At 38.1% G+C, this 19,109-nt stretch overlaps 2 protein-coding genes across 2 annotated transcripts; both read left to right on the top strand.

Annotated features, from left to right (window-relative positions):
* Nucleotides 1-1,023: 1,023 nt before the first annotated feature.
* LOC124304937 (zinc finger BED domain-containing protein 4-like) lies at nt 1,024-2,013 on the top strand. Its single transcript, XM_046763744.1, has one exon. The coding sequence runs from the start codon at nt 1,024-1,026 to the stop codon at nt 2,011-2,013; it is 990 nt and encodes a 329-aa protein (XP_046619700.1).
* A 3,961-nt stretch (nt 2,014-5,974) lies between these two features.
* Nucleotides 5,975-7,876, top strand: LOC124304936 (zinc finger MYM-type protein 1-like). The gene has a single exon (XM_046763743.1). It carries the CDS (start codon nt 5,975-5,977, stop codon nt 7,874-7,876), a length of 1,902 nt encoding a protein of 633 aa, XP_046619699.1.
* Nucleotides 7,877-19,109: the final 11,233 nt, after the last annotated feature.

Raw genomic sequence — 19,109 nt, 5'->3', positions numbered from 1 at the left:
GAGGCACCAGGGTAAGGGGAAGGAGATCGTCCCATGGTCAGGGTGCACAGGTCCAGAGGCCATCCCGCAGAGTCCGCAATCTGATTCGCAGTCAACGGTACCCGGGGTAAGGGGTCGTCACACGATATTCACCACGTGGCGAGGGGGTCGCGGGCGAAGGGCTGACGAGCCGCGGAACTTCGAGGCGGAAAAACCGCTCCTTGGCAAGGGGTTGCGGGAAAAGGGTGGTCGTCCGGAGAAGCTTCTAGAATAAAATACCTCCTAGACGAGGGGCTGCGGGGGAAGGGGAAGGGGCCCCAAAATTTGCTCCACGGCGAAGGGCGGCGGGGGAAGGGGATGGCGTCCCAAAGTCACTCCTAGGCCAGGGGCGGCGGGGGAAGGGGATGGCGTCCCAAAGTCACTCCTCGGCGAGGGGCGGCGGGGGAAGGGGAAGGCGCCCCAAAGTCACTCCTAGGCGAGGGGTTGGCGCCGGAGAGGGGTGCGAGGGGGTTTGTTGTGACGCCCCAAAGTGCCCCTATACAACTATTGATGTACCGCGATAATCTTCCTTTCAGCGTGGTCGAAGGAGAAGGGTTTGGAAAATTGATTAAATTACTTGCACCAATATATAAAATCCCATGTCGCAAAACGATAACCGGCATGATTGATGGAAAATACGCAGAGAAAAAAGCTATTTTAATCAACAAGTTACAATCCGTTACCAATATATGTTTAATGATTGACAAATGGAAAGATTTGCAAATGAAAAGCTATCTGGGAGTAACTATTCATTTTATCAAAAATTTTAAGATTGTTTCTTTCAATATAGCTTGTGAGCCACTTTCAGAGAGTCATACCGCCGGATACCTATCAACCACCATAAAAAATATTTGCAAAAAATGGGAAATACCTGAAGTAAAAATTGTGGCCGTCACTACCGACAATGGTGCAAATATTGTAAAAGCCAGTGAATTAGCATTTAGAAGAGCAAAGCATATTCGCTGCATAGCACACACGTTAAACCTTGTTGTGCAAAATTCAGTTATGGTGATAGAAATAAAATTATTCATTGATAAAGTTCGCAAAATTGAGCAATGGTTCCATCAGAGCGGAGTTGGTGCAGACCAATTGATGAATTCTCAAAAGGCTGCAAATGCACCGGAAGGAAAAATTAAACACATGATAGGCGATGTTTCAACACGGTGGAATTCTCAATTGCACATGCTTGAAAGGTTTTTAGCTATGAGTGGGACAGTGGGTGGCATTTTGTTGAATCACCCTAATGCTCCGCCTATAATTCAAGCTAGTGAAATTGCTGTACTGAAAGAGGTCGTAAAAATACTCAAACCGTTTGAAAAAGTAACCGAGGAGATGTGTAGTGAAAAATATGTCAGCGCAAGCAAAGCTATTCCCATGATAAAGTGCTTGAAACAGTATTTGGAAAAAACAGATCCATCACATGATTTGGCCATCCAATTAAAAAGTTCATTATTAAATGTATTTAAGAAAAGATTTGAGCATATACAAAAAGTTCATTTATTTACTACTGCAACATTTTTAGATCTTCGTTTCAAAAAATTACACCTTGATGATGGAGCATCTTTGACAAGAACTATAAACTACCTTAGACGATCCATTGAAGAAAACCGCGAACCTGAGCATTGTGCACTGTCAATAACTTCGGCCGCTGATGAAGTCGATAATGATGACATTTGGGAAACCCACAACAAGCTGTTCGTGGAGACTATGAGAACCAGTCAAAGTTACAGCCAGACATCCGAATTAAGCTTGTACATAGCTGCGCCTCTAATAGAGTTAAAAGAAGATGCTTTCGAATCCTGGAGAAGATATGAAGGAGCTTATCCCCAACTGACACAGTTGGCGTGTAAGCACCTTTTGGTACCGGCTTCTTCGGCTCCAGCAAAGAGATTGTTCTCCAAAGCTGGCGCCATATTAACAAAGACCAAGAGCCGAATTTTATCCAAACGGTTACCTAAGCTGTTATTCCTCAACTCATTGCCTACGGATTTCTAGTTCTTTTTTATTTGAATAGTTTAATTTTTTTAATTTATGTTGAAAGAAAGAAAAACATTTTAAATTTAATGTTGATTATTCTAAAACTTCAATTTATGTTTATTATTTCTATTGTTTATTTTTAATTAATAAAAACATGATAAATAAAATATTTATGGTGTTTATTTTGAAATTAATTAAAAAATTAGGAAAAAATTGATAATTATAAAAATTGATTTCTTATGTAGAATGTCACATCCCTGTACGCCGTACGGCGTATTCCACTCAGAAGGTTTGCCCCGATGCCGGGCGACGCATGCACGGAATGAGTGCCCCCTGTAGCGGGATTCCGTAACTCTCTAGCGACGATTATCGCTACCGTTAACGCCTCCTATCAACAATTGTCGCTAGTAGTGATTCTGTACGACGCTGTTATCGATATTTGTCGCTAGTTCGAATCGTTAGGTTACGTTAATTGTCGGTCGGGTAGCGATGGATATGGAAGTCTCGCTAAGGCGTAACGATAATCAGTGACACAGTGGACGATAGTATTGGTGCAACACATATCAATATGTTGTGCGTGAATTTTTCTCTAGCCTTCAAGATAGTATTTAGATTTAAAACGGATTGAAAACTTCATCATGCAAGTGAATATGAAGATCCACTTCAACAAGCAATTATTTTTTTCAGCACAATAATATAATCGTTTTAACCTTCTATACAAAACGGTGTTAATTATCCAAGTAATTGTATGAAATTCAAATACATACTTTTAAGGTTACGTTAACTCAATGCTCAATATCTTTCCAAATATACAAGTACATTTATAAGATATCTTGAGGGTTGATTAAATAATAGTATTCAATCAACTCTTTCGATGCTGAGAAATAGACTTGTGAAAAGGGTTCAGTCAAAGTAACCTAAAAAAATATTTCAGAATTTTATACAATTACTTGGATGGAGTGATTCTAATCATTAATAGGTGACAAACAGAGGACATATATAAGGCCTTTTCTCCAAATCAGTTTAGTTGAGCATTGCAACATTTATATAGTTGATAGTACTCAAAGTAGCTAAAACCATTGGAACTGTTTGGGCTCAGAATACTTGCACTAGTCCATTTTTTTCCATTTTTGATTAATCGGAGAAAAGTTTTTTTATACAACACGAGGAAAGATCACGGCAAAGATACAGATTTTGTTTGCGTTCGCAAATAATCTGGCCGAACTTACTAGATTTTTAGTGATAATATCTGCGACGTTGTCAAATTTGCTGAAAATCTATTGACATTTATCGATGCACCTGTGACTAGTTTTGCATCGATGAATATCGTTACATCTAAGTTACAGAATCACCCTACGTCGCTAGCATCGTCGATGCAAGCGACAACTGTCGCTAGCTAGCGACAGCGATAATTGTCGGAGAGAGTTACAGAATCCCGCTACTGTTCGAGCCAGTACGCACTCAGTGCAACCGGTGGAAAACGCTATTACACTTTCTTCACTTTTTACACTTTCCCTAGGAAAGGGCACCTTCCTTTGGCTAGATTCAGGAAAAGTATTAAAAGTGTAGAAAAGTGTAACTAAAACGAACAAAGCTCGTGTTGAGTACGTAACTCACAGCGGCCATTACAGTTTGACGGTTACGTATTGTGCAACATATAGGTTATTCGTGGTGTGAATCGAAAATAGATTATTTCAAATGTTAATCGCAGATAAATATAAAGTTTATAGCGGAAATTCGCTTTCGTGTATTGTGCAGTCATAACTATGAAGTTATGAATGTGATTGTACTTCCTATACATTCTTAAATGGGGCTCAGGTTTTTTTATATACTTTGGAAATAGACTAAAGTGAGGTCAAACTCGGGTTAGACTTGCAAAAATCTAGTATTATTCATTTATTAATATATAACAGTAATGACATCGTGCACATTGCGTAATACCTAATTTCCGTAATTCATTTTTTGGACCTCGCATTGATATTAGAATTATTAAATGTTTCAAAAATTAAATGTATTCTCCAGAACACGAATCCCGTAAGATTATCGCTACAACTCCGAAGATACTCAAAAGACCCGCTCATCTTTTCCCCGCGCAGATTCAACGTTACAACAATTAATCACCACAGATCTAGGGTATTTTGACGCCATTGATACCGGATTTACTCGACTTCAGTCCAGCGCGAGAGAGAAACTTTTTTAGAGAGAGAAGCTGTACTCCTAGGCACACCACGTATACTCACACCACGCTCGTAACGTCGCCGCCATCTTACATTTTGTCCCATTTCACAACTACCTGTGGATTCATAGACGCATGCATAGACGTATTAGAATAGAAAAAAAAAAATAAGACGAATTGTGTAGAGTCTGCGAGCAAATATCAGTTTTACGCAATTCCACAAAGAACAATATCATCAAAGCTGCTCTGCTCAATCATACAGTTATTCCACCCATGCCCTCAATTACAGAATAATGAGACAAAAATTTAAGTATTCTTTCACCGTGGATCACAATTTGCCTTCTCTTGTGTACTCGCCTTGTAGTGATAACCAGCAATGATAAAAACGCAGCGCCGGCGCTAGGTATGGGCTAACCAGGCAACCGCCCGGGGCCCTGTTCCCGAAGGGGCCCAAAGACTGAAGAAAATAAGAATTTTTTTCGGAATAAGGTTAACTGCGATAATACATTATCCTGTGTGTGAACATCGAGATGATAGGTGTAAGAAAAAAAATATGAAAAAAAATTATAAAATGAGGTTGAACGATTGGGCCCTTGTAGAAACATTGTACGGCTCACGCTGCTGTACTAGGTTACCGGCGAGCACGGACCGCGCGGGGTGTTGGCTGGACCGACGGCCCCCACCACAATTTGTTCGGCTGCAGCGCATGCGCCAGTTTATAGCTCAAACGTCAAGCTACGTCGTGCGGCGCGGCGTGCCCAGAGACTACTATCAGACCACGCTGCTTGTAACTTGTATGGACTGTGGATTCACTGCTACGCTCTGTCTAGCTGAACCGCTGTATTCGCATATTCCATAGGAACTCTTTCAACAACGTGAACATTTCTTGAAAATTTTCTCGCTACCTATTGTTGTTTCTTATTTTTTATTCTCGATGCTCTTTTGAAATTACTAATAATTTGCAAACTCTCGGATATCGACGAGACATTTATTCAGAAGCTGCCGACGTTCCGGTCAGGCAGCGGCCGATCACGTTTAGGGCACAATCTTTAATATAGGCATTTCTACGGATATTCATATTACTTAACAATAATTAACCGCGTTCAACTTGACTTACATTGCATGAATTACGATTTGATTGAATTTTTCTGAATTTATTTTTGTAATTGTTGGATTGCACAAGTCATAGTCGATAGTCATTATGAACAAGCCCAAAGACTTATCAGGGTCCCAAAAGCGGAAATTAAAAAAAGCTCGATGTGAAGCGGACAAAAAAAGTGCTGTTTTTTTTCAAGGCTATGTTAAGCGGTTGAGGTCTGATAATGAGGGTGGTGAATGTAGCCAAACCACGGATGATTTAGACCCCGCTTGTCCACCTTCCAAGGACGCCGTAGATTCTGATGGAAATTTGGACGCTCAGTCAGTGAATACCGGAGATAAGACGATAGCTACAGATAGAAACAACTTGGCAGAAAAAGTTATAGAAAAAGATTCTACAGTATCAAATATGGATTGGCAAGATCCTGCTAAGTGGCCGAATAACATCAGCGACAGTTCACGCGTAGCATTGGTAAAGCTAGGGCCTACAAAAATAGATCGGAATACAATTTTTCCTTTTGATACAGATCGCCGGCGCTTTACCATAGAAAATTGTTATCGAACCCTGAAGAATGGCGAAAAAATGGAGAGATCCTGGTTAATTTATTCAGAGACTAAGGATTCCGTTTATTGTTTTTGCTGCAAATTGTTTGGCCTCCGCAACATTCCAACCCTGAAACATTCCAACCGCATGAAAAATCCAAAATGCACATTGAATGCATGACAGACTGGAAAGAACTCAAAGTTCGTTTAGATTGTAGAAAAACCATCGATGATGAGAATCAAAATTTAATCCAAAGAGAGGAAACCTATTGGAAACAAGTACTTGAAAGACTCGGTGAAATAATTAAGCATTTAGCTAAGCGGAATATGGCATTTCGAGGTACTGTCGATCGATTATACGAGCCGAATAACGGTAATTTCTTGAGCCAAGTTGAACTGATGGCGAAATTCGATCCTATTTTAAGCGAACATGTACGTCGAGTTCAAAGTGGGGACCTCCAGCGCGTTCACTATTTGGGAAAGGAAACTCAGAACGAATTCATTGACATACTGGGTAATGCAATTTTCAAAGAAATTAGCAGGCGAGTGGTAGCCGCGAAATATTACTCCATAATTTTAGACTGCACCTCCGATATTAGTCATGAAGAACAAATGACTGCCGTTGTTCGATTTGTCACTGTGTCTAAAAACACCGTGGAAATTTGCGAGCATTTCATTGGCTTCGTTGTTGTAGACGATACAACTGGTAAGGGATTGTATGAAACGTTGTTAGATATCTTGAAATCAAACAATCTTGAATTGAATAACTGTCGGGGTCAAGGGTATGACAATGGCAGTAATATGAAAGGTAAAAATAGTGGTGTTCAGGCCAGAATTTTGAAGGATAATAAAAGAGCGTTTTTCGTTTCCTGCAGTTGTCACAACCTCAACCTAGTAGTTTCAGATGCCGGACATTCGCCCGTCACAGCTGAACTATTCTTTGGTGTTCTTCAAAGGCTATTCGCAGTCTTCGCTGCTTCAACCCAGAGGTGGCAAATATTGAAGGAGCACGTTAATATCAGTGTGAAATCACTGCCTGAAACTCGCTGTGAAGGGAAAATAAATGCTGTAAAAGCTGTGAGGTTCCAAATAGCAGAAATCAGAGATGCGTTGCAGGAACTTTGTCGAATGTCGCAAGGTAAAGATGCAAAGCTGAGATCGGAACTGAGAGGCCTATGTTTCGAAATTGAGTCATTGTCTTTTCTGATTAGATTGGTAGTATGGTATGATGTACTGCAAGTGATCAACAAAATCAGTAAAGCTTTACAATGTCCGAAAGTTGATTTGCATACTGCGATGAACATGATTGACGGTGCTCTTCTTCAATTACAAACCTTTCGAGAATCCGGTTTCGAAACTTGCATAGCCACCGCTAAAAAAATGGCTGAGAAGTTAGATATTTCACAAACTTTACCCGAATCACGTACCCCACGAACAAGACGATTCTTTGATTATGAGTCTCAGCACGACGAACGACCTAGCGATCCAATGAAAAGGTTAGAAATTGAATTTTTCAACAAATTATGCGATATAGCGATATCAAGCCTACGCGAACGTTTCGAAATGACCCAAAACGTTTGTGAACCATTTAGTATCATCCGAAACTCGGATAACTTTATGAGATTGGACAGAACCCAAATTTTGACTAAGTCCAAGGCTTTAGAAAATTATCTGACTGGTGAAGACGAGAACAGTGACATTGATGGTCGGGAGCTTGCCGAAGAACTGGAATCTTTAAAAGCTTACTTCGTAGCCGCTGGAATGACCGACTTGAGCGCACTCGTTATGATATCGCACATTATTGATAAAGGTCTGGATGAGATATATCCAAATTTCACTGTGACCTTAAGAATTTTCTTAACATTACCAGTAACCTCCGCGTCGGGTGAAAGGACCTTCTCAAAGCTAAAGCTCATCGAAACTTACCTGCGATCCACTGTGTGCCAAGATCGACTGAATGGTTTAGCTGCGATGTCAATTGAGCATGGAATTTGCAACGAGTTGAATTTCAGCGATATTATAGCATCTTTTGCGAACAAAAAATCTCGCAAAGTCCCACTTTAAGACTTCAGTGGTCCAAAAATTTCTGATAAGGGGCCCGATTTTCAAGGCTCGCCCGGGACCAGCCGTGGGCTAGCGCCGGCACTGTAAAAACGTTCTCAACGGATCGCAGCTCTCGAATCGCAAGCGAATATTAATAATAATGAGATCCACTGCTGAACCTTGTGATCAACTACGGCTGCGTTTGTTGGGCAGCGTCTTGCCGTCGCCGCCGATGCATTTTCACGAAGCGTCGGATGACGCGCGCCACCCGACGCCGCGTCAACCGACGCCCCATGGAAATCCACACTATGGCAGTTTCCAGGCTCAGAGTCCGCGTTCCGTTCACATCTGTGCGGCCCGTGTTACGGAAAAACAAAAATTTAAATGATATCATCTACGGACTATAGTGTGAAGGTGAGGACCACGCAAAATATCCTGTTGTGCAGTCTTAGGGTGTTTTAATCGTATTTTCCAGAAAAGTAAATCCCAAATACTAATGAAAGAAACATTGAAAATTACTTTCAAACGGTAAGTAAGATATTTTTAAATAAATTGTAGATAAATACACCGACAGTTTGACTCATCTCCATGCATACCTATATCAATTTTTTGAATTTTACAATTTGTACGAAGCAAATATGACAATTTAAAACGTACAGACAACCTAACCAAATCAAAACCTGAAATGAAACAGTTCAACGGTCTGGTATTATTTCGTCGGTATAAAGTATTTTCACTTACTACCATTTGTGCTATGTATGAGATAGCGAACTTTCATCTAGCATACAATTTAGAATTCAAAGGCTGAGGGTCAGAGACTAAAATGGCTCGAGTGTACACAATTGCCATTGACATCGTTATTTATTCATTTCATACCTCTGCTATGTGCATTTCACAGAGGACAGATTCGACCATACCTTCCTTACCTGTACAAGGTGTAGAAGAGACGTTCCTCTAGGAATAAACATTGTATGTATTTATTTCCTTTACAGCTACTGTAAATTTCACTCCATCTAATAAAAAAGTTTCGAGCAAATAAACAGGTATAAAAAGATTATAATAACAATAGTATACGCATGAAGTTGGCGGTGGGGTGAGATGCCGAAAACAAAACAAAAAGCATCTAGCAAACAAAACTTCCTCTGACAGCTGTCATCGGCTGTTTATGACAGTCTTTAACAAATATCTTGATAGGTATCTGTTTCTGACACGCAAAAAATGAACATGCAAACGAAAATTATCAAGATGATTCCCGACGGGATTTGTCTTTTTCGCGCGCTGGCGTATTGTGTATACGGCACTCAAGATCGACACGCAGAGGTGAGACTGAGTATCGTTTCAAATATAGTGGATAATTGGTCTACATTTGCGGGTTTCATTACAGGTAATGAGTCAAACGGTGCCGTGATTAGGTCACCTGGTGATTACAAATCACATATGAATAAAAATGGTATTTACGGGGGAGAAGCAGAATTAGCTGCAGCTGCGGACATTTTCAAGATATGTTTAATCGTGTATCGCGAAGAACAAATTCATCCACACCGAATCGGATCCCAAAATGAAACACAATTCTCGCTACTCTTCACCGGCGACGGAGACAGTGGACACTTTGATGTCTTGCAGAACCAAAATAAAATTCAGATAGTGAGTAATAAGTATGAAAAGTAACAATCAAATAATAGTAAATCTAAATATATCACCAAACAGTCAAAAGGACAGCCAGGATTTACAATGACAATGGAGAAAGGAGGAGTTTCAAGCAGCAGACAAGGCGATGAAGATGGTGGATGGTCGGAAGTATCACAAAAGGAAGAGGAAAATAAAATTGTAAGTGCGAAGAACCAAATAAGCCATAGAATAATATCCATCAAATATTCGTATAACCAGGTAAGAGGACGACCAAGATCGATGTTGACCACAAGAGGAAGAGGTGTTATGGGCTTGACACGAAGGTCAGTATGTTATTAATCAGTTGCGGAAGGTACAGGTAAAAGTAATATTTAAAGTCAAAGAGGTTCAGTTACAGTTTTTTTGCTCCGGCATACAAAGCAAGCAAAAAAAAGCTAACCTCAAAGTGACACGTGGCGTGGCGCATAACAGCAAAGAGGTAGCGTTTTTTTTTACCGCTTCGGCATACTGAGGAGTGCTGTAGTACAGCGTAAAATAATACTGAACAGGCAGGAAAATCACACAAAACCAAAGTAAAGATGACAGATCAATTGTCAAGTGTGATCGGTATCGAAAAGTTGAAGAGCTCCGATGACTATCAAACTGGTCTTTTGCCATGGAGTTGTATCTGAAAGACCAAGATCTTTGGGGCTGTGTGCTAGAAGATGAAAAATATACAAGAGACACCCTAAAAATGGATAGGGCTATGTCTAGGATAGTCAGATCAATAGATACAAAAGCATACACACATATAAATATGTTAAAAACTCCAAAAGCAGTGTGGGAAAAGTTGAAGAGTGTGTATGAAGGTGCAGGTATGACCAGGAAAATAGGTCTCCTGAGAGAATTGTTAAGCATTAAGTTAGATAACTGCTCAACAACAGAGGACTACACACATAAAATATTCTCTACAGCGCAAAGATTAGAGAAATTAGGCTTCAAAGTAGACAGCGAGTGGATCGAAGCACTCTTACTAGCAGGTCTACCAGAAAAATACGAACCCATGATTATGGGATTAGAAAGCTCAGGAGTAAAGCTAACAGGTGAAGTAGTAGAAGCCAAGATTTTACAAGATGTAAAGAAAACTAATAGTGCAAGCAAAGACATAGAGTCAGTATTCATCGCAAAACATAAGAAGCAATTCAATCCAAAGAATAAATTTAACAAGAACAAAAAGAAAGGAGTCAGATGCTTCAACTGTAACGTGTATGGTCATTACGCCAAAGAATGCAGAAATAAGAAAGAAGAAAAGAGCAATTTGGCTCAAGCAGAAGAAGAAGTGATAGCTTGGATAGCACATGATTCAAACATAAAGCACAATGATGATGACTGGTACTTAGACTCTGGAGCAACACAACACATGACTGCAAACAAAAACATTCTTCAAAATTACCAAGATATAAAACCAGTAAAAGTAAGAATGGCGAATGATGACTTGATAGAAGCTACAGGTAAAGGTACAACAGAGATAACATTCACATTCAAAGGAGTTCAAAAGCGAGTAGTACTCCAGACTGTTTTATATGTCCCAGCGGTAAAATCAAATATAGTTTCAGTTCACATACTCACCACTGCTGGATTTTTGTCGTTGTTTGATGAAGACAAGTGTGATATCATCAACAAGAAAACAAAGAAAGTAATAGCTACAGCTATAAAAGTAGGATCCATGTGGAAGATCATAAGAAGTGACACTGAAAGTGCTAACATTGCAAGAGCAGAAAAGAAAACTCCAGTACACGTTGTAAAACTATGGCACAGAAGGCTGGCACATCTCAATAGGCAAGATATGGTAAAACTTAGCAAGCAAGCTATAGGCTATGAGGTAAACAGCACAGATGACTCACCATGTGAAAGCTGTTTAAAAGGCAAACACGCAAGATTACCATTTCCTAAGGAGAGTGAACGTGCAGGCGAGCTGTTGGACTTGATTCACTCAGATATGTGTGGACCCATGGAGGTAAATTCACTAGGTGGTGCGAGATACATGCTTACTTTTACAGATGATCATAGCAGGCTTACAAGTGTTTATTTTCTCAAGGCCAAGTCAGATTATTTCAAGTTCTTACAAGAATACATTGAAAAAGTAAAAAATCAGTTAAACAGAAGAATCAAGAAATTAAGAACAGACAACGCCTTAGAGTACAAGGATGACAAAGTTCAAGCATATCTCAAAACAAAAGGCATCATCTGGGAATCATCATGTCCATACACACCTCAGCAAAACGGTATAGCGGAAAGGAAGAACAGAACTGTGGCGGCTTCGCCTCACAAAAATTAAACAGAAAATTACAACCGGACGTGACAAATCCCAAAAATCCCAAATGCATTTGAAAATCCATATTTCCCCTAATCCTGAATTATTGCACCGCAATTATGAACTCCTAGGTACTTAAATGTATTCTCGTTTTTTCTCTCAATACACTGTACTCTAGCCTTTACAACCGACGCCGCCGCGCGTCTCGAGTTTTTACAACTCGACCGCCCGCACGCAGACCCAAGTTTTATGACTTGATCGTGCATGCGCAGTTTAGGCACGTTTTCCTAATTACTGGGTTTTCCCCATGTTTTCTGCATGTCATCTCCTTTGTACCTTTTCGTCCTATCACAGACAAGAAATCCCTTCCATCCACCTACTTCCTAACTGTTTCCTCGGTATAAAACCGATGCACGGACACAGCGCAAGCACAGGACTCGGGGACTCTCTCTGACACTCAACAGTGACTGACGTGCACACTCAACAGTCACCCGCGCTCATCAACTCTGCCAGCGCGTATTCAAATATTACATTACATCATTTATTTTCTTTGTAATTTAATCAAGTGTTTTATAATAAATAATTCTTCTGTGTTAAAGTAAACCAATTGTGTCATCTACCTCAATCACTCGACCACTAACCCTAAAGAACCATCATTGAAAAAGGAAGAACAATTTTACACGAAGCAAATGCTCCAAAGTGGTTGTGGACTGAAGCATCGAACACAGCGAATTATTTGATCAATAGATCACCATCGAAGTCATTGGATGACAAAACACCATTCGAAGTCTGGACTGGCAGAAAACCAGACTTGAGACACTTGAAAGTGTTTGGGTGTGTTGCAATGACTCTAGTTCCTAAAGAAAAAAGAAAGAAATGGGATGTAAAGTCAACAAAGAAAATGTTCGTTGGTTACGCTGAACACCAAAAGGGTTATAGGTTGATAGATCCAACTACTAAAAAGATGACTATTAGCAGAGAAGTTGTATTCGATGAAAATAAGATGTATTTCAAAGGAGAGAATGAACAAACTGATCAAAGTGAAAAACAAGAAAACAAGGAGCAAGAAACAGTGTACTTACCTATAGATGAAGAGCACGAGAACAACACCAATGAGTCTGAAAGAGATAGAGAGGTACTGGAAGAAAACATGTCAATTGACGAATCTATTTCAAATTTAAATATAAATGATGATGGCAATGAGGGAGCAACAGTCTCAGAGTTGCAAGCAACACCCAAGGCAAGGCCAGTGAGAGAGAAGAAGTTACCAGAGAAATTTGAGGACTACGTAGCACAAGCACAAAAAGGAAGAAGAAAAATCAGTTTAGTGAAGAAAACATTGTAGAACCAAAAAGTTGGGAAGAAGCAATGGACTCAGAACTAAAAGAAGAATGGTACAAGTCAATGGAAAATGAAATGAAATGCTTTGAAGAAAATGAAGCTTTTTCTTTGGTCAACTTGCCACCTGGAAAAGAGCCAATAGAGCTCAGGTGGGTATTTCAAATAAAAAGAGATGAAAATGGAAAAATAACTAGACTCAGGCCAAGGCTAGTAGCAAAGGGATTCATGCAAAAGCTCAACGTTGATTACTTCAACACTTTTGCACCAGTAGTTAGATACGTAACAATAAGATTTTTAATAGCGCTAGCTACAAAATATGATCTCACTATATATCTGATGATAAACTAGACTGCGGTTATTTGTATATAGGAAGCTTTATTGTATTAGAGAGTGAGTTACAGAATTGAGGAGACATGCGTGTGCTCCGAACGGACCGCGAGCTTGGACGTGCGAGCGTAAGCGCAGCTCGACGCAGACTAATTGGTACAGTGCTGTAGCTAAGGCTAAGCTACAGCGCCCTCGCTGGGCCTATACTCATGTATAGTATATGTAGCATTTAGTGGTTTTCAAATATTCTTAACACTCCCACTGAAAATCGCAAATGCTACATGTAATTTCTATTCATAACATACATTTCATTTAAAGTTTACATTTAACAAATTTCTTAAATATTCAAATGTTTTTACAGGAAGCGCCTTAGTCAAGATATCAGCCTGCTGATTTGCAGAATTTACATATCTAACATCAAATACTTTATCATTGTATTTTTCCCTTATAAACTTATATTTTACATCTATATGTTTAGTACGACAGTGATATCTTAAATCTTTTATTAAATGTATGGCGCTTTGATTATCAACCAAAAGAAGAGGTTTCTGTATATCATTGCCACACAGGGCCTTGACTAATCGCGTTGTCCAGACGATTTCTTGGACTGCAGTGCATGCTGCTACAAATGTAGATTCAGTAGTAGACAGGGAAACCGTACATTGTTTGCGAGATCCCCATGATACTACATTACTACCCAATTTTACAACTGTTAATAATATCGTGGACTGATAAATGAAAAGTCAGACAATTAGTTATAATTGTGTATTTATTAATAAAGATATACTTAAACTTGATGCAAAAGGATTCGTGAGGATATACAACCGGCTTGCTCTCTTTCTTATCGCTATACCGTTTTTGTGTTCCAAAAGGGACACACTCGCTGGCTGTGTCGGAATATACGCGCATGCGCATTTATTACATAATACATTTTAATACAGTAAGATGTCGCTACCAGACTTAAATTTACATGTATTCCAACACGCCTCCTTAAATTTAAGTTTTGTTACAATTAGAAAAAAAAAAAATTGATAGATATTTTATTTATCCTTTCATATGATCACCTCTGCTCTGTGCAGATTAACTTATGTTTGTTTTCATTTTAGATTTAGCATGCCGACAAACTTATTGAACTTAGTTTTTCCTAACGCTTTAGTTAGTATATCGGCAACGTTATTTTCACTATCTATCTTTACAACGTCAATCAAGCCTTTCAAATAGTTTTCATGAACGAAGTGGTAGTGAGTTTCAATGTATTTGGAATTCTTTGTGAAATTTCCAAATTTTACAATGCATACGGCACCAGAGTTGTCCTCATAAACCTTTACTGGCTCTTTTATCTCAATTTTAAGATCTTTCAGCAAATCTTTAATCAGTTTCAACTCACTAACTACATCAGATAAAGCAACGTACTCTGCTGCAGTTGAGGATTTAACAACACTGCTTTGTTTCTTAGATTTCCAGTAGATTACGTTGCCAAACAATCTAATTACGAAGCCTGTTGTAGATTTACGGTCTACAGTATGGCCGGCCCAGTCTGCGTCTACGAAGCAATCAAGTGTATCGCAATTCACATTTTTCGTATAAGTTAATTTTTTTTCTCTAGTCAAGTACAAATATTTTAAGACGCGTAAGGCGTACTTGTAATGAGTTTGATCATAGCAGTTCTGGAAACGACTTAAGTAATTGGTACAATAGGCAATATCTAATCGTGATCCTGAACTTACGTAAAGTAGTTCCCCGATTATGCTTCTATAATTTAAATAATCAGATACTGACTGCGCAGGCTCACATTTTAAATTTTGTTCCATCGGTGTTTCGTAGAGTTTACAATTCTCTATGTTATATTTCTTTGATAAGGATTCTATGTATGACTTTTGATCGAGGGTGACAATATCTCTAGCCTTGTTAAATTCTATATTTATTCCTAGATAAGTTTTGACTTCGCCTAAATCTTTCACATTGAACCTTTTTAATAATAATTTCTTAACATTGTTTATTTTCTCTATATTTTTACAACAAGTCAGTACATCATCTACGTAGGATATGAAATAAACAGGATCTTGTTCACGCTCATCGAGAATGTATAAACATTGATCGTTGTTGCTTCGTTTGAAGCCAATACTTTTTAGAAAATTGTCAAGACAATTGTACCATGCTAACGAACTTTCACCTAATCCGTAGAGAGCTTTATTTAGTTTCCAGACCCTACCTGATTTATCGTCGTAACCTTCAGGTTGTTTGACGTAAACCTCTGAGATTATTTCTCCGTTTAAAAATGCGGATTCTACGTCTAATTGATGAACTATCAAATTAAGGTTTACACTAAATGACATTAATAATTTTAAAGTTTGAGATCTTATTACAGGTGAATATATGTTTTCTAATTTATCTCTTTGCTGAAAACCTTTTACAACGATTCTCGCTCTAGATTCTCCATTTGACTTTTGTGTATATACCCATTTTAAATCTAATACATCTTTATCTTTTGGACATTTGACTAGATCGCAAGTGCCATATTTTTTAATGCGTTCCATTTCTTTATTCATCGAATCCTGCCAAGCTTTAGAATTACAACTATTTATCGCTTCACAATAGTTTTCTGGAACATTCGCATTAATGTAGTTAACGTAGATACAATTTGCAAATTTATGTGACTGATAGATATCGGTTTGTTTTCTCTCTCTACCTGACCTCCTTAAAGGAGTATTTACATTTTTATCATTAGATTTTAAACTTATATTCTTTAGTGATTAATCGTTATCATTGTAAATACTATCGTTATCAATTTTTTGACTAAATTCTTCATTTACGACATTTTTGGCACAATCATTGTTTGTTTCAATAAATTTATCTTTACTATCATTTTCACAATTCTCTTTATCATTTTCTTCTCCAGTAAAACCCACTAGTTTCACATCTTCCTCTATCACGTCAACATGTTTAACTACTGTTACTTTATCACCCATAAGTACTCGATGACCTACATTTTCGTATCCCACCAAAATCCCTACATCTGCCTTCCTGTCCCATTTATGCTTTCTTTTGACCTCAGGTACTCTGCAAAAAACTTTACTACCATATAGTCTTAGATTTTTTATATTTGGCTTTTCACCTGTAAATATTTCAAATGGTGTTTTTCTTTGAATAGTATTAGAAAGAGTCCTGTTCTTTAAATAAACCGCTGTTTTTACTACTTCAGGCCAGAATTTTACGTTTATTTTTGCGTCAGCTAGTAAGCATCTTGCAATATCCATCACAGATCTATTGTACCGCTCCGCAGTTCCATTGAGTTCATGGACGTACGGAGGGCATGGCTCAATCAAAATACCTTTTTCCTGTGTGAATTTATAAACCTTTTTACATACTATTTCTTTAGCGTTATCACATCTAATTTTTTAACCCTTTTTTTTGTTAAATTTTCTACTAGATTTACATATTCAACTAGGCATTCAAAGAATTCGTCTTTTGTTTTAATAGTGTAAACTTTAGCTACTTTACTATAATCGTCAATGAAAGATACAAAATGTTTTTCACCTAAATTTCCAGTTATTTGTGGCCCATTCAAATCACAATGAATAATTTCCAATAATTCTTTGGCTCTGTGCCTATCGTTGTCAAATTTTGTATTGTGCATTTTATTTTGTAAACATGTACCGCATTTTAAATAATCACTTTCAAATTTATCTGGTAAGCCATCGATCAGTTTTTCCTTACAAAGTACATTCAAGTAATTGAAATTAACATGTCCAAGCATTTTATGGAACTTTTCCTTTACAGTTATATTGCAAGCTATTTCGTTGTTACAAACATTTTTCTTATCTTTAAGGCTATACATTTTAAGAATATCATTTTCTTTGAACGCTACAGCAATCAACTCATTGTTTCTAGTATAGATTTTTGATACATTGTACTCTGAAAATATTTTGTGCGTTTCAGTTACTTTTCCATAGCTAATTAAATTTTGATACATTTCTTCTACATAGAAAACATTAGATAATTTTACTCTTTTTGTCTCATTAAATACAATAAAATCAACGAAGATATTGCCAACTTTTGTGGCTTGTAAAGTTTTGCCGTCTCCTACTTTTACTGGAATTGGAGTTTTCAAATTTATGTAATCATTAAAGTAATCTATGTTATTTGTTATATGATCAGAGCACCCGCTGTCAAGTATCCATTCGATCTTATCCGCGTTTACATCATTGTTACAATCGTTTTCTAACTTACAATCTACTTCAGTGCAGAATGTGCTACTGAACCTTTCGCTATTACTTACTGACCGTGTAGAATCTTCTCCATGCCGTTGCCAGCTCCCGCGACCGCGTGAAGTTGGATACCTGCCTCTGCTTGGGTTCACGTTGTTGCCATGTTGTCGCTGATGGTGGAAAAGACCCCGTGCGCCTCCTCGCGTCACGTGCATATCTCGGCCTCTGTTTCCCCTGCTGTTGTATCGCCATGTAGAGGTGGATGTAGATGTACGGTGATTCGGGCACGTATATTGTGTGTGACCAGGTTTATTGCACTTGAAGCACACGCCATCGAACTTCTTTTCACAAAGGAAAGCGTTTGAATTTCCGCTCCGGTTTCTACTCAGTTTATTTTCTTCTTTTTCCTTGTCTTCTGCTGCTTTTATTTTGCTTTTTACAAATTCAACTGTCTGGTCTTCTTCTTTCAAAACGTCGATGAGATCTCCAATGTGACTAAATGAACTTGGCAGTGTTCTTAGTAAATAATTTAACTTTTCTTTGTCACTAACTGTAGCACCTGCATTTTTTAGTTCTGTTATCATTTTTTCAAAATCGTAAAAGAAATCTTCTGAAGTGTCATAGTCTTTTAACCTCACATTTTCTATTTTGTTCCTTAAGCTGATTTGCAATGCTGTAGATTTTCGTATGTACATTGAGTCCAATTTTCTCATTATTTTAAATGCAGAGTCTTCAGCGTTTAAAAATTCCATTTGTCTGTTAGAGAGAGCACTATATATATAATTGACTGCCTTGATATCTTTTTCGTCCCAGGTTGCGTTATCACTTTCGATTTTTTCTCTTTCAACGACGTCTTCACATTTTTTCCATTTTAGGAAAATTAATAAACGTTTTTTCCACGTGGTATAATCTTTTCCGTCAAATACAGGAATAAATATTTTGCTGTCTTCGCTCATCTCGTTAGCGTCAGACTTTTCAAACTTTTCAAATATAGAATTTTTCAGCAGCAAAACTCTTCTTGTGACTTTTAAGAAGAATTTCCTAACACCTTTGATTAATTTTTCTTGTTCTAAAACTGAAGTTTTATCGGTGAGATTTTCTTCCTTAACCTCAAAAGCGTTTTCGTCACCACGTGTTTTTACCGGTTCTTCTTTGTTCATTACAACACCATACAACAGTCATTTTTATTCTAACCACGTGTTTTGCTACCATGTTAATAATATCGTGGACTGATAAATGAAAAGTCAGACAATTAGTTATAATTGTGTATTTATTAATAAAGATATACATAAACTTGATGCAAAAGGATTCGTGAGGATATACAACCGGCTTGCTCTCTTTCTTATCGCTATACCGTTTTTGTGTTCCAAAAGGGACACACTCGCTGGCTGTGTCGGAATATACGCGCATGCGCATTTATTACATAATACATTTTAATACAGTAAGATGTCGCTAC

This window comes from Neodiprion virginianus, chromosome 5, assembly GCF_021901495.1.
Source record: "Neodiprion virginianus isolate iyNeoVirg1 chromosome 5, iyNeoVirg1.1, whole genome shotgun sequence".
Taxonomy (NCBI): domain Eukaryota; kingdom Metazoa; phylum Arthropoda; class Insecta; order Hymenoptera; family Diprionidae; genus Neodiprion; species Neodiprion virginianus.
This window is presented reverse-complemented; position numbering and strand designations above follow the sequence as displayed.

Coding starts and splice junctions, on each gene's coding strand:
- LOC124304937 (XM_046763744.1), top strand. CDS start 1,024: ATGGTGATAGAAATAAAATTATTCATTGATAAAGTTCGCAAAATTGAG.
- LOC124304936 (XM_046763743.1), top strand. CDS start 5,975: ATGCACATTGAATGCATGACAGACTGGAAAGAACTCAAAGTTCGTTTA.